The 21,479-nt window shown below is 43.7% G+C and overlaps 1 protein-coding gene across 2 annotated transcripts in view; it reads right to left on the reverse strand.

Annotated features, from left to right (window-relative positions):
* AP3S1 (adaptor related protein complex 3 subunit sigma 1) overlaps nucleotides 1–21,479 on the reverse strand; it is a 115,395-nt gene that overhangs the window by 31,943 nt on the left and 61,973 nt on the right. For both annotated transcript variants that reach the window (XM_068271672.1, XM_068271673.1), the window contains exon 4: nucleotides 8,439–8,510. In XM_068271672.1, the coding sequence (XP_068127773.1) occupies nucleotides 8,439–8,510 (72 nt within the window). The remainder of the gene's footprint in view (nucleotides 1–8,438; nucleotides 8,511–21,479) is intronic.

Consider the following 21,479-nt stretch of genomic DNA (forward strand, 5'->3'; position numbering starts at 1 on the left):
CCCTTGGCCAGAGCCCCCCCAAACAGTATTAGCTCTCTATTGGTCCTGTGCTCATAATAAATTATTCCTATAGATACTTTGAATAGTGGTAATCCTTAACAAACTGTTCCCCGTTCCCTTCCTGCGCCTCTTATTTTTACGATTTTTTTCCCGTGACTGATGTCCTCTTAAGGGAACCCTGTGATGAAATAAACAACAACAAAAAAAAGGAGTAGAACTTACCTGGGTCCTCTACCAGCTCCCTGCAGATGTCCTGTTCCCAAGCCGGCACAAAACGATCCTCTTTCCCCCACCCCCCGCCATGGTTCACTTTCGGTTTCGAAGTTGGCCGGCCACTGCACCCCTCATGTAGCTGGGAGTGTGCTTCGCAAGACACTCCCGGCAACGGGAGCATGAACGAGAAGGTTCGTGGCCAGAGCCGCACAGGATCCGTCGACTTTTAAGTTAGCAAAACCGAAAGTGAGCCGTGGTGGTGGACCAGAGGATCAGTTTGGCACGGCGGAGACACGACATCTGCAGGAAGCTGGTACAAGCCCCTGGTAAGTTCAACTCTTTTTTTTATTTCATTGCAGGTTTCCTATAAAGTGGACCTATACAGTAGTACATGACTGGGCAAATTGCATAGGGTAAGACTCATCCGAAGAAAACTCGATGTCCATAAAATGAATTGATTATCTTTGTAAACATCAAAATTAAGTGCTCAATTCTGTGATTTCTTTTTGATGGAAGTAATCATTTTGTAGGTTTCTCCATTAGAGTTTATACCAACATGTTGCAACTGGTGATCTGCACACTGCCCATCTTTCCTGACTCTGCACATACCTTCTGTTTTAAGAAGGTAAAACGATATTTACCATTACTTTTTAGTAGGAAGGCTTTACGGTCTCCTTTAGCCCTTTGTACTCTCTAAGTTGTTCTTGGTCACCATGAACTATCTGGGTACTCTGCATGCACAGTTTACAGATGACCTCAACTCTTCCACAATGCTACTGTGAGGCAGACCTTGAAATATCTGCCTTTCCTGATAAGCCTTTTATCAATGGAAGGTACAGTTGCATGGCAAGAGGATATTCTGAATATATAATTTGAATGTAATGTAAGCAGATTTGACATCCTTAAGAAATTAATAATAATAATAATAATAATAATAATCTGAACATTTGTATAGAGCTTTTCTCCTGTCGGACTGCTCTTTTCAGACACATAAGAAGTGTGTAATTAGGATTTCAACATCAAAAACAACCAATTGGTGTTCCTGCTCTATGGTGTTCTTTGTAGACAAACAACTATGTAATTAAGATAAAATTAAAAACCAGCTGTATATCAAAGTATATTAAAGACCAAATAGTAATTTCTCCAAAAAAAGCAAGTTACTTGTACATGAAAGGTTAACTTCTTATATTTCTAGGCAATCAGTAAGAGGTCCTGGAAAACGTCTGTCCCAAGGAAGAACTTTTCCCAGATAAACAGATCCTACTCAATGCAGCCCACAGAGTCTCCATGGTCACTGCTGAATCAGCAGTTTTGGGAGCATGTGTGGAGGTGGTCCATTAGTTTCAATTATAGATAATCAAATGAAATAAAAAAAGCATGAAAGGAACTGGATATGGGTTCTTTGTTGGTGTGTTTGTACCTGTAACGATTGTGGAACTTTCTCCGTGAGCAGCGCACAACGCGTGCGCTGATACGGCGGAAATCCTCCACAAGCGTATAATTGCAGGCACCCAGCAAAAGGCGCTACGCACCCGTAGAGGGAAATTCCCGTCAGCAGATGGCGCTGGGGAGTGCAGAGGAACCAATCCTCTGTACCTCCACAAATGCCAGACAGGAATTGTACGAAGCGCAGAACGCAATCGCAAGAGAAGCGATTGCGAATGAGAACAAGCAAAGGGACAGATTGTATGTGTGTGCGCCAATCTAGTCGCCACCCCGCGACCGCGCACACACAACAGCAGATACGAAACAGAAACGCAACTGCAAGAAAGGCGATTGCCAGAAATGACACAAGGCAGATCAGAACAGAATACGAGGATAGCAAAGGCACAGCAAATCATACAATGAGGAGATGCGGAAAATAACAAACGCTAGCTAACCGCGAACACCGCACTCATTCGCAACAGTGCACGCGGTTATGCGCGGTCTCCACGTGAGAAGCACAATAGAGACAAGCACGCCTAACTAACCATCGACAGACAAACATGAAACAGAGGACGCGAACGCTTGCTTAACGGTTACCTCACCGAGCCTCCAGCAAGCGGTCGTAGCAGACAAGACAGACACACGAAAACAGGGACAAGCGAGAGATAGGATAAACAGCACTAGCGAAAAGAGGCTAGCGCGATCCTAGGAGACAGAACAGAAGGATCCACAGCGCTAGCGCAAGATGCTAGTGCGATCCAAGTGAGACAGATCAGAAGAGATAGCTGGTAGCAACCGCTGCACCAGCTATACTCCAAGAACAGAGATCAGAACGATTTCCTGTCGACCACCGTTGGGACAGGACCATCGCAACAGACAAAACAGATAAACAATCCTAACTGCACTAGGGAACCTGCCTAGCACAGTTTCCAGGAATTACTCTAAGCTGATCTTCAAACAAAGAGCATGGCTGACACTCTACAGAGTGTTTTACAGGAAGACTCCTTATGACCAGCCAAGCATTGTGGGAAAGACATAGTACTTATAGTACACGCCACCAATGAATGTGGCCAGGCAATTTGCATGACAACGTATGCAAATTCCTCAGCAAGCACAAGCTGCAAAACTGACAGAAGCTCTTCTTTCCAGAGTCCTGCAGCATGCAAACCTAAACAATGGTCAAAAAGCTGCCTGCCTGCACAGGCAGCTAAGCGGATTCTCACAGTACCCTTAAAAGAAATTGTGACATTCTGGCCCACCAAATTCTTTTGAACGAAGATGATAATCTTAACTACGCAAACGTTAACAAACCGGAGAGATGGACAAGCACCATCAAAAAATAATATTATATATAAGGCTAATATAATATGGTAATATAACACCCATTGTGTGCAGAAAGGCCGGCCATAGCTGCAGCAATGTAGACAAAAAGAAAAAGAAACTGGCCCTGCAAAAACCGCACCACAAGGAATTGAAGTACAAAAAATAGCCTTTATTCAAACCATAACAACATTAAAACCAGTTAAAAAGAATCACACTGAATGGATAATGCCCTCAAATATTACACTGTAAATGCTCAGTGGTTACAATAGTGAACGCGTATTATAAATGATCTATAATGTAGATATACCGCTGCAAGCCAGTAGCAGAGTAAAAGTGAAGGGGTAAAGGCAGGGAAAATACGAGATTGGAAGTGAACCAACCTGTAGAGGTGAAGTGCACCAAGTGAGGAATAATGGTGTGAAGTAGGTGCCAGTGTCCGTGGTGAAACGGAATTCCGAGTGGTAGGGGCCAAATAGGGCCAAGTGAAAGAGATAAGATGCGAAGAATGGACCGTGGATGGAAGGCTTACCGGCCAGCAGCTGAGCGGAGGGACTAGCGTGTGGAGGCTCCACACGCTAGTCCCTCCGCTCAGCTGCTGGCCGGTAAGCCTTCCATCCACGGTCCATTCTTCGCATCTTATCTCTTTCACTTGGCCCTATTTGGCCCCTACCACTCGGAATTCCGTTTCACCACGGACACTGGCACCTACTTCACACCATTATTCCTCACTTGATGCACTTCACCTCTACAGGTTGGTTCACTTCCAATCTCGTATTTTCCCTGCCTTTACCCCTTCACTTTTACTCTGCTACTGGCTTGCAGCGGTATATCTACATTATAGATCATTTATAATACGCGTTCACTATTGTAACCACTGAGCATTTACAGTGTAATATTTGAGGGCATTATCCATTCAGTGTGATTGTTTTTAACTGGTTTTAATGTTGTTATGGTTTGAATAAAGGCTATTTTTTGTACTTCAATTCCTTGTGGTGCGGTTTTTGCAGGGCCAGTTTCTTTTTCTTTTTAACTACGCAAACGTTGTCAAGGTAAAAATCGGCACAGAACAGAAAAAGGGTTGAAGGTATGTAATTAAGAAACCATGAGGGAGGCCTTGATGCACATATAGAGGGAGATTGACCAGAACAAAAGTGAATATGTGCTGGTTAAATTAACCCTAAAGCATTAAAAAATAAAAGTTAGATACCTACCCTCAGAGGGAAGCATCTGGATAGTCCAGAGGCTTCCCGTATCTTCTTACACACCACTGTTCCAGCAAAGAGACAATTAAGGTCTTCTGGCTGCGCACACGGCTAAGCACCTTCTGACTGGACATGCACAAGTAAGGTCCACACATAAGTACTAGAGCAAAGTGCGTGGAAGGAAAAAGTCTTGCATCAGTCTAATGGGTATGAGCAGACTTAACTTGCGCATGTCCAGTCAGAAGGTGCTTAGCTTGGTGCGCAGCCAGAAGACATTAATTGTCTCTTTGCTGGAACAGTGGGGTGTAAGAACATAGGGGAATCCTCTGGCCACTAGTCAAGTAAGTTTAGTGGGACCATTTGCTGGAACAGTGGGGTGTAAGATGATATAGGAAGCCTCTGGACTAGGCAGATGCTTCCATCTACCACGGTAAGTGTCTATCTTTATTTTTATAGCACTTCATGGTTACCAGGCTAGGCAGACCTGAGTAAACTGAGGTTATGCATGTCATTCACCTCGCCAGGTAAACCTCTTCTGCATCTGTGGGAGCACGCCGCTCGATCGCGCTTACATGGCCTAGATCGTTCTGTGTAGGCGCAGAAGTACTGCACCTGCACAGAACGCTGCAGGCCACATGAGCACGATCCCGAGCAGCACGGCCACGAGCTCACGCATCTGCAACAAAGGGGATCCTGGGACACCGGAGCTGCGATGAGGGACAGATAAGCTGCCAGAGGCTGGAGGAAGCCCCAGGTAAGTACATCCTGTGTTTTTTTTTACCTCACACCTGTCCTTTAAATGTTACCTTTGCGTGAAATGAGGCTTCTGTAATCCTAGTTTGAAATTCTGATCACATTGCCAGAAGCAAGAGTGTACAGGGATTAGGGATGCTCATTCGGATTCCGCGGAAATGCAATTTCCGAAATTCCGATCGGAAATTGCATTTCCGCATCGGAATGCGGAAATCGGTAATGTAAGTGCCGTAGGCGGATTTCCGCCGGAAATCGCGGAAATTTCCAACGGAAATCGCGGAAATTCCACCCGACTTTAACATCGATTTTCTCAAAAACTATAAGGTCTTTTTGAAAACTTTTTTTTGCATCTTGTTCACAAGATTCGGTTTAATAAACACTGAAAATTTGGTGTTTCTAGGACTTAAGGGGGCTTTGTTATTAACCATTAAAGTCGGTGCATTTTTACTGTAATGTAAAATGCAGAAAATCTGCATCTGCCTATTTTCTGCATTTTATATTACAGTAAAAATCCGCCGACTTTAGCAGTTAATAGCAAAGCCACCGTAAGTCCTAGAAACACCAAATTTTTAGGGTTTATTAAACAGAATCTTCTGAACAAGATGCAAAAAAAAGTTTTCAAAAAGACCTTATAGTTTTTGAGAAAATCAATGTTAAAGTCGGGTGGAATTTCCGCGATTTCCGGCGGAAATTCCGCATTGGAATGCGGAAATTGGTAGCGGAAGGCGGAATCGGTAAATGACGGAATGCGGATTTACCGCGGAATCGGAAATTGGCATTCCGACCATCCCTAACAGGGATTGAGATTCAGCAGAATCTAGGTGGAGCTTCTGCTTATCAAAGTGCATCATCCCATTGTTCAGACTACAAGAGGTAAGGTACAGACTTGAGCCTTGTAAATAGGTAGAAGGGACTTGGGAGAAATCAGGACTCGATCAGTTCAGGGCTTAGTCTATAGACTGACATCGCTAGCTTCTAGGCTAGAGCCACATCTTATTATGCAGGGGGAGGAGGGCTGATCGAGCAGCTCGTGACGAAGAGGCACAGAGTGGGCGGGGTGACTGGGAAAAACAATGCCCTCTACTAGCACTCACCCAAGTCATGCTAAGGGGGATTGGAGGCTGATGCACACATGCTAGATTCTCGTCCAAAATGGTCCTTCTCGGTCGAGTTTACCATACCATGTGTATGTATCTCTCTGAAAAGATTGCGGCCTAAGGCCATAAAAACCTGTGGTGCAGTAAGTGGCCAGTATCTAGGCTTCTGATCTGGCACTGTAGAAGGTGATGTAAGGGTTTATACCAATCTAAGATACCGTAAACCTGGAGTGTGGCTTTAAACTACGTACTGGAATTCAGAACAGATCTCAGTCTTTTCAAAATAAGGCTACGCCTAATGAGAAAATTTCTGCAAATTATTTTAGCTAGAATAAAAGATACAATAATGTATAAGAAAAGTCACATTTCTGTGGCACTGGGCAAACAGAACCAGGAGAATAAACAGAGGGTGCAGTCACAAAACACAGATCAAGGCATAGCTGGTGGTGTGTTTGAAATATCTCACATCTGCAGCTGGATTCTACAGTGGAGGCGTTTGAAAAAATGGTAACGTCAGCACTAAAACACCTCAGCTACACAAGTCAAATTTCATCTTTACAAAATCATGGAAACTACAGCGAAGTGCATATCCAGCTTATACAGGAATTCCTACAGGGGTATCCTTATAAACTTTATTCCAGGAAACCGTGTTGAGTGTATATTATGAAAAGCCAAACCTGACAAGCTCCTTCTGGGCTTTTTCAACACTTATTTTACCTCAAAAGGAGAAAAAAAATGGTTGATTTATGAAAACCACAGCAAAGACTCCATAGGATGGCTAACCATAGCAACCAGTTGGGATCCATCTGTCAGGCTCTCACTGGCGCTACAAAAACAAACCTAGGTACTGTGGGTAACTGAAGCAATTTTATCTGCTTCAGTTTTCACACTGTGATTGCTGAGGATATAAACACAATTCATCTAAGCACAGAAAAACATTTATAAGACAGGAAAACTAATTCAGATCCATAAATCTGAAACTTAAAGAGAACCCGAGGTGGGCAGATGTGACACAGAGGCATGTTCTCTGCCTCATGACATGTCTCTGTGTCCCCACACTGCCGCTCTCTCCTGTGATGAAGGAGTGGAAAGGGGGAATGTAAAATTTAGATACTTTAGTAGTTGACCATTCAGACACTTCCTGGGTTCTTGTAGGGCCCACCGTTTCTGAACTGAACCCTCTTCTGGACGTGCTCCTAGCCTTGGACAAGCACATACCTACGGGGCATGTGAGAGTACCATCCACGCATGGCCAGTGGAATGAAGGTGCTCTTTTATGGCTTTTTCCTACATGCACAAGTGTTTTGTTCTACTTGACATGCGTGGACCTTTCTTGCATATTCCTAGTCCACGTGTGCTTATCCACAGTGGGAGTCAGGCTACATGAAAGCTCATGCTCTTGTCAAATAGGACACAGAGGTGGAACAGTGAATTACAGGATGATCATGTGCAGAATAATTTTTTGGAGCCTAATGTGTGGGAATGGCACTATGTAGGGGCATAAAAATTAGATTATCACTAATTCTTTCATGTTTATGTCTTTTGGGTCACCTACAGCAGATGCATTTAGCACTTCCCCATCAGTGGACCTCCTGTACAATTCCTATCTGTCTGGACTCTGATCCCTAAACTCTGAGAGTTTTGATACATTCATCAAGAGACAAGATCAGCCTTCTCTTCCTGATCTAGCCTTGTCCTGTCTCTCGGATCCACTGACCATAATGCCAATGATACCCAAAGTCCCTGTACTGCAATAAAGGGAATGTAGAGTAATGACACTAGAACGCACTAACATATACCACCAGTGATCATCCTTGCTTTGTCAACAAAGAAGATCCAACACCAGAATGTGCTGGTGGTATGGTCACATGGCTAGGATTTTACAGGAGAAAATAAGGTAAATTATTATTTTTTTTTAATACAATTTTTATAATTTCCACCAGTACAGAGAAAACAATGTAGTAATTATGACTTTATGAGATGCCTTTCAAGGTTGTATGTATGCTACACAGTAGTTATTCTTGATCCACCTGGCCATGAAGAGATAAAAGACCAATTCATCCATAAATAAACAAAACTTGTCTTCTGGATCTGTGAGTGAGGTGTTGACATTAGACCTTCAATTTAATAACACAACACTGCACTAATCAAAACTTGTTACTAGAAGTGTTTTAGTAATCAAATCTAAGATTTATACTGTTTAAATAAGATACAATACATTTGTGCAAGCCCGCAACAGGATAAATATTACACGCACAACCCCAGCACAGCTCCATCCACTCCATCATGTACTACTGGTTTTTCTTTGCTTTAAAATGTGATTAAGAAAAAGTTGTCAAGCTTTTGTGCAAACACGGTCTTCCAATTATACCTTGAGTTTCTCGCAGTCAATTATGGCAGTATAATATATAGCTAGAGATATTACCTTATCTACATGGAAAATTAAATCCAGCTCACAGACATTTTCAAAGCATTTGTCCAACGTTTCCACAAATACCTGGAAAATAAAACATGGAAATTCCGGTCAGTCGACAAGATTAATGGTAGTCTATTTGTGTTACATTTTCATACACTATAGCATTTCAAATGAAACACTATTATTATGGATTTATAAAGCGCCAACATATTCCATGGGGCTGTACAAAGTAGGAAAACAAACAAGGGGTACATAATGATACAGACAATTATGTATATCAAAATGGACACTGGTACAAAATACAGAATTGGTGATTCAATGACAGATGTAAAACCGATGAATACAATGTACAACAGAGTGCAAGTTATGAAATAAATAAATAAATTCCAATAATTACTACTTTAGGACCGAGGTGATTGAAATCTACCAGGGCTGTGGAGTCGGTACAAAAATCTTCCGACTCCAACTCCTCAGTTTATGAAACCACGACTCCAACTCCGACTCCTGGTACCCAAAATGGCCCAGACTCCTTGACTCAGACTCCTTAGTCTAATACTTAACAGGGCTGTGGATTTTGTACATAAATCATCCGACTCACGACTCCTCAGTTTATGAAATCAACGACTCCGAGCGCCCAAAATTGCCCAGACTGACTCCAAAGCCCTGAAATCTACGCCCTGTTTTGATGGGCTCCAGGCTGGCAGGGCGTGGATTTCAATCACCGCCTGCAGTGTGCATCTACCGTTTCCGTCGTTCCCCGCCGGGTCGCGCTGCTGAGACCCGACGTCTCTCGCCACAGCTCACTGTCTCTGCCTATCTCTATGACGGCAGAGCCATGTGAGCCGGTCAGGAGCAGATTTCATTGGCTCCTGGCCGTGTCTATCAATGTAAGCCGCTCCCATTGGCTTACATGGATAGACACGGTCAGGAGCTAATGAAAGCAGCTCCTGACCAGCTCACATGACTCTGCCGTCATAGAGACGGCAGGAGGATCCCGGCGTGCGGCGGTTGTGGCAGGAAAGCGCAGCGATTAGTCGGGATTCTGTCGGTATTGTACCAGCGGTCTCTGGTCCTTAAGGGGTCAGAGACCGCTGGTACTTAAAGAGACTCCGTAACAAAAATTGCATCCTGTTTTTTATCATCCTACATGTTCCAAAAGCTATTCTAATGTGTTCTGGCTAACTGCAGCACTTTCTACTATGACAGTCTCTGTAATAAATCAATGTATCTTTCCCCTGTCAGACTTGTCGGCCTGTGTCTGGAAGGCTGCCAAGTTCTTCAGTGTTGTGGTTCTGCTATGAACTCACCCTTTCTGGCCCCTCTATGCACACTGCCTGTGTGTTATTTAGATAAGAGAGAAGAGAGAAGCTGCTCTAATCAGCTGGATAAATCATCCTCTGAGCTGGCTGGGCTTTCACATACTGAGGAATTACAAACAAGGGCAAAGCTGTTTGCAGGAAGAAAAGAGCAGCCTGAAACTTCAGTGCATGGGGGAAAGAAACACACAAATGATCTCTTGAGATTCAAAAGGAATGCTGTATACAGCCTGCTTATGTATGGATGTATTTTCTATGTGTGGACATACTGTACATCAACCTACTTCCTGTTTTGGTGGCCATTTTGTTTGTTTACAAACAAACTTTTTAAAACAGTTTTTAACCACTTTTAATGCGGCGAGGAGCGGCGAAATTGTGACAGAGGGTAATAGGAGATGTCCTCTAACGCACTGGTATGTTTACTTTTGAGCGATTTTAACAATACAGATTCTCTTTAAGTGGTTAAGATACAGTATCTAATAATATACAATTAAAAAATGGAAACCCTAGTCAAAAGGTTTCCATTTTTTATATTTAAGGTCACTTGAAAGTGCAAATAAAGTTTTCAAACCTAAACAAGACAATACACAGAACATTCATATTGTGCTTTTCTCCTGGTGTACTCAAAGTGCCAGAGCTGCAGCCACTAGGGGGCTCTCAGTAGGCAGTAGCAGTGTTAGGTCTTGCCCAAGGTCTCCTTACTAAATAGGTACTGGCTCACTGAACTGAGCAAGAGCTGAGATTTGAACCCTGGTCTCCTGTGTCAGAGGCAGAGCCCTTAACAATATCCAGCCATGACAGCAGAAGAGACGAAAATAAAAAGTTCATATTAGAAGAGATGTCACACCAGTGTAACTGAACTGTTTTTTGTTTTTGTTTTAAATATGTTGGTGCTGCTGTGGCCTTGTCCACACTATACGCGTTGCTGTGTGCAATGCGGCGACACGTATGGTGTGCGATACACAAGAACATCAGACGTGCATAGACTTCACTGTCCGATGTTCAGACTACATGCACTGAACAGCAGTGCAATGTGCTATCGCACTGCTGCACATAGTTTTTGGCAAAGTAGTGTTGACTCATTTACTGTAGTGAACAGGATTGGCAGCACAGATGGCGTGTGATCGTGCATGTTGCATTCTTATCAAACAGCCATTTGCATTTGTGAGTGCAAACAAGGCCTTACTATGAGAGGAAATACTTTGTTGACCATACGTCCCCCTGTGCGATGACCAGCTCTGCCTTTGTTTGCTTTTGGTTCAGTCTTTCAGATGTGAATTATGCACTACCATTTCTTCTAATGCTGAACACACACTCAAAAGATGTTGCAAATAATTGATATCTACCACTGTGTCCCACTCACTTTGTACTACCCACTACCCCTAACCAGCGAGAGGCCGAGTGGCGGATCAGTAAGTAACCTCTGGCCTTGGGAGAACACCTGTACATTCATTAGAACAAGCTAGCTTTAGCCACCCAAGCTTCAGACATCCAGATTCTACACTTTTTGTTTTGGAAGAGGTTTAATTAGTACCCATTAGTGCAATTGTTTCCTGGGGACAAGGACCTAAAAATCACTGCTCCACTATGTAGCATTTTTCAAACAAACAATCCATCTAGAAACTGACATAAGCAACCACAAACTACTGGCATTCTTGAATGAAGATATCCTGTAGAAGGAGTTACTCAACCTATATTAAAATTTCCATCAATTACAAAAAAGTCTTTAATATTAAAAATCAGCTAAAAGATTATGTTCTATAAGGATTCATTATCTGTTCCCAATACTCTTTGATTACCAGTACTCAAGATCCTTCATGATCCCGCCAGGGATCCCCATTGGTCCACAGTCTGAGGCGAATGTATGGCGGCTGCAGGTAAATTACTCGGTGATGCCTGCCTCAGCTGCGGGGGAATTTCAGCACTGCAAGGAGAATGTGGAACTCTGGGGGTCTCCTTATTAAAAGGAGACCACCAGATGCAGTGGCGAAGACGCTTTTTGCAGACCCAAGCCAATGCTCATGTCTGAAAGCATGAAAAGTGTAACAAGACAGGCTTGTAAAGAACGTGTTGGCCGGCAATATCGCCCAAGCGAGTTCTTTACTGCCGGGGGTGTATGCTCCCATCGCCTAAGAACTCCCCAGCCCTTATCTTTAGTGAGTTTGGTAATTGGATATGGCCCAAAATATTAAACCGCATGTCTTCTGCATTTTAAAGTAATGGAAAAAATTAATGTAAGAATAAACGTCACTAATTATTTCTCTGCTGTTTTTCGTCTTTTTCAAAAGCAGGCTGTTCCTTTCCTTCCCTTAGCTTAACTACGGTTCTCACCCATCCATCCCTCCTGAAACTATCCTGGAGATTTCTGTACCATCATGAAGTCAGTTTCCTGCAGCAATCTGCAATAGAAAAATAATTTGTCCCAGGGAGGAAAGAAATTATCCTTTACCCTCGCAGGTTATATTTTTGCCTGAAGATTTCGCCGAAATGCTCCTCAAAAAAAATAAAAATAAATTATATATATATATATATATATATATATATATATATATATATATATATATATATATATATATATATATATATATATATATATATATATATATATATATATATATATATATATATATATAACAAAAAGTGCTTAAAATCACTTGCACAGATGTCACTGAGTTCTCTGATACATTTGATAACGTTCTAGCCACATAGCTCTAAAATGAAATCATTACCACAATAGGTTTTCCTTGCCCTTAGCCGAGTACTCAAGAGACTCTCTGGGTGTGCAAACTTTCGATGAACCCGGTGATATCACTCGCTGTGGAATATCAGTGGAATTTCAATTTATGTTTACAAACAAGATGTCAAGTCATGCCTGCAAAACATGTGGCTTAGTGTAACAACAAAAGGTAAATTAACCACATGTAATCCTCCTTACAAGACTCAGTTATTTCAGTCAGAAACTTCCAAATGTCTTCAGAGAGAGGAGGCCAAGAACAGGCCACTTATTTATTAGATTAAGTCAACTTAGTGATATATTAAGACAGCTTAGTGATAGGTTGTGCTTTTATTTATTGGATTTATAACAAAAGAATAATTCACAGATGTAAAAAACACACACTGTTCTCAAAACACTGTTGAATAGTGGATTTCATCACACATTCAAAAGGAACAGAATCTACATGATTAATAAATATTCTGAGACTGTAACATCAAGTGCTCAGAAAACAGAACATTTTAGCTCATCTTAGCAGGGAAGCAGGCTATAAAGTAAAGCAGATGTGTGAGAGGGCACTGTGAGAGCAGCTCATCAGAAGTGAGAAGTTCTCTGGGTGTGGAAGACACAAGTGTATCCTACAAACCTGGCAGGGATTTTTTACACAGAGCCTAATGTTAGGGCTCATATAGAATATAACATGGGCTGCCAGCTCTAAGGGCTATTTCACACAACAAAATCGGAATAATGTTTTGCATGTTATGATTTTCACTAAGCTGGCCTCAATTTGAAACACAGGAAAAATGCAGAAGAACTACGACAACTTTTTAGAAAATCGAAAAGCACATTCAGTATGAATGCATTTCCACAATTCCAATTGTAACTTTATTGTACTTGCGTTTTGCTGCAATCCATTTTGTTTTTGAAAAGGCTTGCGATTTTCCAGTGTAAAAGGGCCCTTATGTATTTTTTTGAATGGCATTTAAAACGGACAGCATTGCTTAAAGCAGTGTTCCCAAACCCTGTCCTCAAGGCCCACCAACAGTGCATGTTTTGTAGAAATCCACACAGGTAGTTAACCAGCTCTGCTGGGACACTAAATAATTCACGTTTGAATGCTTGTGGTTTTCTGCAAAACATGTACTGTTAGTGGGACTTGAGGACAGGGTTGGGGAACTCTGGCTTAAAGCACACCTAAACAGAGATATGAAGGCTGCCATATTTATTTAATTTTAAACTATACCAGTTGTCTGGCTGTCCTGCTGATCCTCTACCTCTAATACACATAGCTATAGACCTTGAGGGGTCTTTCACACTATGAGCTGTTCTGTCCGTTTTGACAGAACGCACCTAGGATGCGGTAAGCGGGGTAACATGAAAGTCTATTGACTTACCATTCACATTAGACAAAGCGCTCCAGAGCGTTATGGAGCTTTTAATTGTGCAACGCAAGCGTTTTCCCGTCAGGTGATTTAGAACTAAAGCCGCTGATTAGCGTCAAACCACAACTTCCTGACGTCATGCTGTAGGTCATAACGCGTACACGAAATCGGGTTCGTGCATGCGCTGGCTAGTGTGAAAGAGCCCTGAAAAAGCATGGAGATCAGGCGCTCTGACTGGATTAGCCACATGCTTGATTCAGGTGGTTTTTTTTGGGTTATAACTTTTTATTGAACAAATTAAGGGAATACAAACAAGTGTGTACAATATAATTCACACGCATCTACTGAGACAGCAATACAAGTTCTTTCGTGCAACTTTAAACATGACACAGGTTGTCAACAATAAGAAATACATCTGACCTTCCATGGAAAGAAAAGTAAAATTTCGTGTAGTCAAGTAGGTCAAGCTTGAGATCAATAAAATGAAAGAGAAACTAGCATGCATAAAAGGAGTCGTCTCATTACATCATGAGGCAGACAAAAATAAGGATAGGAATGGGAAAGGGAAACTTGTGAGGGAGGACATAAAACAAAAGAAGGGGGGGGGGGGGACAAAGACTAAAAAGGGGGGAAAAGGGGAGGGGGAAGGTAAGTAGGGGAAGGAAGAGAAATGTACTTATTTGTATGCGTTTTAAATTTTAGGATTTTCGCGTCAATTCCTCTTTAAAAAAAAAAAAAAAAAAAGTGTAGCAGGGCAGCTAGGCAATGTGCATTGTTAAAAGAAAATAAATATGACAAAGTTAGCAATATAGTTTGTACCTAATAAAATTACAGAACATGTAACAGATTCACATACCATAAAAAGACAAGTGGCATTCCTCATATTAACTCTGGAAACATTCTATACACTTAATATTTAGGAGCCTCAATTTGTACATCTAAAGCCATTTATAAAATGACAATGTGTGTTTCAAAACCACATAGCAGTGAACTTGGTGCAGTCTTTGCAGACACTCAGGATTCACCACCCAGTTTTACACGCAATTCCATTATCCAGTATTTCAGCCACAAGACGAATGCTGGGCATACACGGTGCAATTGTGCGCCAAAATCGAGCCAGCGGCTCGATGCCGGCGTGTCACCGCTCGTCCGCGCAGATTGATTCCCGCTCGTCCCCGCGAGCGCTTCTTATCAGCCGCTTGTTTTTTTCTATTGTCTACCCGCGGGGATCAAGAGCAGAATCGATCCGCCATCAGCGGCTCGTTTGATAACAAGTATCTGACCGTGTATGCCTAGCATTAGGCTGTCCTGATGCTGGGAATACACATTAAGATGGCTCGATAGATAATTTCCGACATGTCCGATCTCCCGCCCAATCGTTTCACCGCTCTATTCCGGATTGAAGTGAATGGAAAAAGATAAGAAAAGAGCCAGCAATAGACCTGATGATTATGGGTAGATTCGACAGTCAAATTTATCTTTAATCAAATCTAATTAGAGATTATTTTGTCTATTGTCGAAGCTGCCCATATACTACAGGCCGCACTCTCGCTGCCCCCAAATGTATAAATGTGACCCCTCAGTGTGTGCATTTATACATTACCTGTCCTGTAGCAGCCTCCGTGCGGTGACCGTCCATGCCGGGCAACAGCCACATACACGCGCATAGCGTATGAGGTCAGATGGTATGCGCCACTAGAGTGTATGCGTAACCCGGCGAGATGGATGGATGTAATGAATATATTCCATATATTCGTTTCACCTTTTAAGTTGAATTACCGAAATAAATGAACTTTTGTACGATATACAAATTTTTTAAATTTTACCTTTAGAATACCAGAACAGGAGAACACCCGGATACTGGGGGACAAGGAGAGGACTAGAAGAAAAAGACTGGGTCTCCACCTGGATAAATGCAATTGTAGCACTATTTTATTGCACCATAGTGAGTGCAATAAGGACAAGGAGAGGACCACACTGACATCTGACAGTGCTTTATGTACACCAAAGTTTGGCCCCACCCACCCACTTATGCTGCTAGTAAGGTAGGATGTGCGTGGTGCTTGCTGTAATGTGGTTGAGGAGGATGAAAGTGAGTGACATGTGAGATATCTGGGAGTGCTAGGCTGAATGTCAATGTGTATCAGTCACCTGTGCCATGTGCGTGTGTGAAGGGCAAGTGATACTAAAAGGGGTGTCAACGCTATCACTGTGGATGGAAGGTGTCAAGCTATGGGGGTGGGGTAAGAGTGATGCTGGTAGGAATGGGGGGGGGGGGGGGGGTCATTTATGATGGATGTGTGGGGAGAGAGCCAACAGTATTTTGCAAGACAGGTGCTTACAAAAGGCACATAAAAATAAGTTTTTTGAAATCTTAAATCTTTAATCTTTTGTTTTTTTAAACACAAATGCTGATAAATTGCCATGCGTTGTAGCAGCAAAGAAAAAGTCATCATCAAGCTCATCAAAGATTTCAGCTCCAACATTGCCCCTGCCAGAGTTCCGGATTCCACTGACAGATAGCCACAGAGAGACCTGGAAATTGCCATTCAGTCTTACACGAGTTGCAGGGAGAACATGAAGGATTTCATCATGGCATGACAGGGAGAGCATTAACTGAACGCGTTAGCTGAACTTCAAAAGCACTTCAGAAATAGCCCACCTCATTTGTCACAAGGCAAGTTTAGTGATAGCAGCAACAATGTGCTTTTAAAAAAAGTGAAATGTTACTGTCAACCTTTTAGCTGCACCCCTGAGAAAAGAATTTAAAATTGCAGGTACATTGTTAAAGGGCAATTCCTCCTTCTAGATAAAAAGGTTACAACCGAAGAATAGTTCCAAGGAGTCGGTATACGTTTTGTTTTCAAAATGTAGTTTCTCTTATACACTCTCTAATACTCACCAATGTGCAAACTCCAGCCTTCAGAATCAGGCTCTGAGTGCCAAGTTCCTATTCATCCAGGAGCAGAGATATCAGCACAGAATGCTTAAAGCAAGCAACATTATTAATCATGCCAAATTCTAGCCTTACAGAAAACCAGCGTCAAAAGAGCTTATTTAAAGCGGACCTGAACTCAGAACTTCCTCTCTGCTCTAAAAGATACGCAACAGCATAAGGACCATTTCTCCTAGGTGATATATTCACACCTTGTCATAAAATGCTTTTCAAACCACCAGCAAGTAAGAAAATACTGAAAATAGTTTTGATAGTACTATTTAACCAACTTTTTGGTACTTTTTCAATTGTAAAATGCTTCGTTATTTTAAAGAGAATATTAAAATGATCTCCTACCTAGGAGATAACTCAGGAGAAAAAGTGAATTGCATATGGGCCACATATATCTTAAAGAGAAACTGTCAGGGGCCTGAACGGAGAAACAGGGTTTGACCACAGTTTGCAGCATACAGACACTGGAACCAGGAATTAAGGTGCAAAAATAATGATTTATTAAGAACCAAATCATGCAAATAACATACAACCATATGCAAACAATATATACAGTGAATCTCCCGCAAACCAAACAAAACAGTGTGCACACATAAACCAAAACCCTGACTATCTATCTAACTACAAACGGCATGCAGGAGATATATATGTACAAGCAAATATATATACAATAACGCGGTATCAAAGGGAGCAGGCAAAGACAGGTCAAAACAGAATAACAGAGTCAGCAACGGGTAATCAGATACAAGCAAGGTACAAAAGAATAGACAGAAGCAGAGTCAGGACTAGCAGAGGTTCAGCAGCAGGTAATCAGATCACAGAGCAGGTACAGGAAACCAGGTATCAAACAACAGAGGTGACCAGAGACTCAGACCTGTAGAAAGGAAGTTCTGGCAATGACTTGCAGGAAGAGGCAGATTTATATAGTCCATGTAATAGGAAGCATCTGGTGGTAATTGCTCAGAGACACATTAGAGGCCTCTGCAGGCCATACAAAGAACTGCAAGTCCTTAAATGTGATGATAAACCACCTGCTGGTGGATAGTGGAAGTCCAGGGCAGTCCAACTCAATACCACCACCAGCAGGCAGGAGATGATACAATATGAATCGTAACAGTACCCCCCCCTGAAGAAGCGGCCTCAGGACGCTCCACAGTGTCTTTAGAAAATGTCCACCAGGGTCCCACAAGAGGGCAGACAACCCAAACATTGGCCAGGTGGGTCGCAGAGGCCAAGCTTGGGAGGGCAGGGAGGGAAAACACTTTGAAAACTTGGTCTTTGGATGTTGTAACATAAGCTGTAAACGTCCAAGCAGGATGGCAAGTTGGATAAAAGACTGTACAACATCAGGCAGGACCCAGAAAGCAGCAACAAATACAGGAGGCAGTAAAAGGCAAACCTGGGTGGGCAGGGAGGGAAATAATGCCAACCAAATCCAGACCAGCATCTTTTGGACAGAGAGCAATTTAGAAAACAGGATCTCAGGAAACTGGAGGATATCAGACAAGGTATCAGGCTGGACCGGAGACTGGCAGGCATAAGGCTTGGCAGGAGACTGGACAGGACCATTAGGCTGAGCAGGAGACTGACAGGTATCATCAGGCTTGACAGGAAACTGGACAGGATCTTCAGACTGAGCAGGCGACTGGACAGGATCATCAGGCTGAGCAGAAGGCTGGACAGGATCGTCAGGCTGAGCAGAAGGCTGGACAGGATCGTCAGGCTGAGCAGAAGGCTGGACAGGATCAGGCTGAACGGGAAACTGGCAGGCACCAACAGGCTTGGCAGGAGATTGGCAGGCATCATCAGGCTGAGCAGGAAACTGGACAGGAACAGGCTTAACAGCAGACTGGACAGGATCATCAGTCTTGGCAGGAAAATGAGCAAGATCAGGCTGAACAGGAGACTGGCAGGCACCAACAGGCTTGGCAGGAAACTGGCATGCATCATCAGGCTGAGGAGGAGACTGGACAGGATCAGAGTGGACAACAGGTTGGCAGGTCTCAGACAGAGCAGGAAACTGGCAGACATCAGGCGCTGCAGCAGGCTTGGTACCAACAGGGCAGACAGCAGTCTTGGAAGCATCAGGAGCGTTGATAACAGGAGTCTCTAGTGGCTGGGCATCAGCAGACATCTGTGGAGGCTGGGCATCAGCAGACATCTGTGGAGGCTGGGCAGCAGCAGACATCTGTGGAGGCTGGGCAGCAGCAGACATCTGTGGAGGCTGGGCAGCAGCAGAAATCTGTGGAGGCTGGGCAGCAGCAGAAATCTGTGGAGGCTGGGCAGCAGCAGAAATCTGTGGAGGCTGGGCAGCAGCAGAAATCTGTGGAGGCTGGGCAGCAGCAGAAATCTGTGGAGGCTGGGCAGCAGCAGAAATCTGTGGAGGCTGGGCAGCAGCAGAAATCTGTGGAGGCTGGGCAGCAGCAGAAATCTGTGGAGGCTGGGCAGCAGCAGAAATCTGTGGAGGCTGGGCAGCAGCAGAAATCTGTGGAGGCTGGGCAGCAGCAGAAATCTGTGGAAGCTGGGCAGCAGCAGACATCTGTGGAAGCTGGGCAGCAGCAGACATCTGTGGAAGCTGGGCAGCAGCAGACATCTGTGGAGGCTGGGCAGCAGCAGAAATCTGTGGAAGCTGGGCAGCAGCAGACATCTGTGGAGGCTGGGCAGCAGCAGAAATCTGTGGAGGCTGGGCAGCAGCAGACATCTGTGGAGGCTGGGCAGCAGCAGACATCTGTGGAGACTGGGCAGCAGCAAAAGTCTGTGGAGACTGGGCAGCAGCAAAAGTCTGTGGAGACTGGGCAGCAGCAAAAGTCTGTGGAGACTGGGCAGCAGCAAAAGTCTGTGGAGACTGGGCAGCAGCAAAAGTCTGTGGAGACAGGGCAGCAGATTGCATAACATCAGGTGAAACAGAAGGCAGGAAAACTTCAGGCAGGTTAACAGGTTGGGAAACTTCAGACAGGGCAACAGGCTCAGTAGTTTCAGGCAGGGCACCATCCTGCATAACTTCATGGATCTGGACCTTTGGCTTAGTACTTGGCTGGGCCGTTGGCTGAGCGCATGGCTGAACCGTTGGCTGAGCGCTTGACTGGACCTTTGGCTGAGACCCTGATACAGTTTGTGCGAGTTGGCACTGAGCCTGTGCCGACTGGGCCTGTGCGAGCTGGAACTGAAACTGAGTGGGCAGGATACTAGATTGAAATTCTGTAGGCTGTATGCCGTTTTCTGTAGACTGGATGCAAACTTTTGCAAATTGGATCAAAGTCTCTGCAGGCTGGAAGTGAGGTTCTGCAGACTGAGGCAAAGTCCCTGCAAGCTGGAGGCAATATTCTGCAGACTGGGAACAAGGTTCTGCAGACTGGATGCAAAGCTCTGCAGACTGCGAGCAGGATTCTGCAGGTTGATTTGAAGTCTCTGCAGACTGGAGGCAAGGCTCTGCAGATGAAGACAGAGTCCCTGCAGGCTTGAAGCAATATTCTGCAGACTGGGAACAGGGATCTGCAGACTGGATGCAAAGTTCTGCAGACTGTGAACAGGATTCTGCAAGCTGTTTTGAAGTCTCTGTAGGTTGGAAATGAGGTTTTGCAGACTGAGCACAAGGCTCTGGAGACGGAGGCAAAGTCTGCAAGAGTTGTGAGAGGAAGGCAAGAGTCTGTATAACAAGTGTCACAGGAACATTAACTGGAGGCTGCACAGGAGGCGAGATGACTGGAGGCTGCACAGGAGGCGAGATGACTGGAGGCTGCACAGGAGGCGAGATGACTGGAGGCTGCACAGGAGGCGAGATGACTGGAGGCTGCACAGGAGGCGAGATGACTGGAGGCTGCACGGAAGACAAGATGACTGGAGGCTGCACAGGAGGTGAGATGACTGGAGTAATGGAAGCTGTAGGAAAGTATTTGCGTCTGGTTTTGGTGACCACTCTGGAAACTGGAACAGCAGGTTCTCTTGGTATAACTGGACACTGCCAGGACCAAGGTGTGGATCTGATAGCGGTTTGTAATGTTGCTGATTTTACAGGTTTTTTAACTATTGCAGGTTCTGAGTTCTGGACACAAGAAGAGACACATGGAGAATGAGCAGAAGGAGGAGAGTGGAAACAGGAAGAAAGGATTTCACGCCAGGCAGTAATCAACATAGAAGCAAATTCACGCTTACAGAGCTTATGCAGCATCAATGACTCAGTTGCACGAACACAGGCAGACACATACAATTCCCCCTTCTCAAAGTAAGATTCATAAAACCCTTGTTTGTCTCTCTTTAAATAACCATATAAGTGATCAATCTGATCAGAGTTGAAAATGAAATCAAATTGTTTTTTAATGGGTGATTGGCATTTAAGCTGTTTAGTGGCTGTGGGCTGAGGATTCTGAATGTGACAGACATTCGGAGGGTTAACTAAAGAATGTATTACTTGCAGGACTTCTAAATAGGCAGCAATTAAGGCAGAAGCGGATTCATACTTGCAAAGCCTATGCACAATCAATGTCTCAGTTGCACATATACAGGCAGACACAAAACCTTCACTTTTGTCACAGTAATACTTAATAAATCCTTCTCTATCCTTTCTCAGAAAATCAAACAAATCATCAATCAGTTCAGAGTCAAAAATAAAATTAAATTCTTCTTTGCTGGGAGACTGACTTTGCAGCTGTTTAACTGCAGTGGACTGGGAGTGAGTGGCATTCAGAGGGTTAA

The sequence above is a fragment of the Hyperolius riggenbachi genome, chromosome 1, assembly GCF_040937935.1.
Source record: "Hyperolius riggenbachi isolate aHypRig1 chromosome 1, aHypRig1.pri, whole genome shotgun sequence".
NCBI lineage: Eukaryota > Metazoa > Chordata > Amphibia > Anura > Hyperoliidae > Hyperolius > Hyperolius riggenbachi.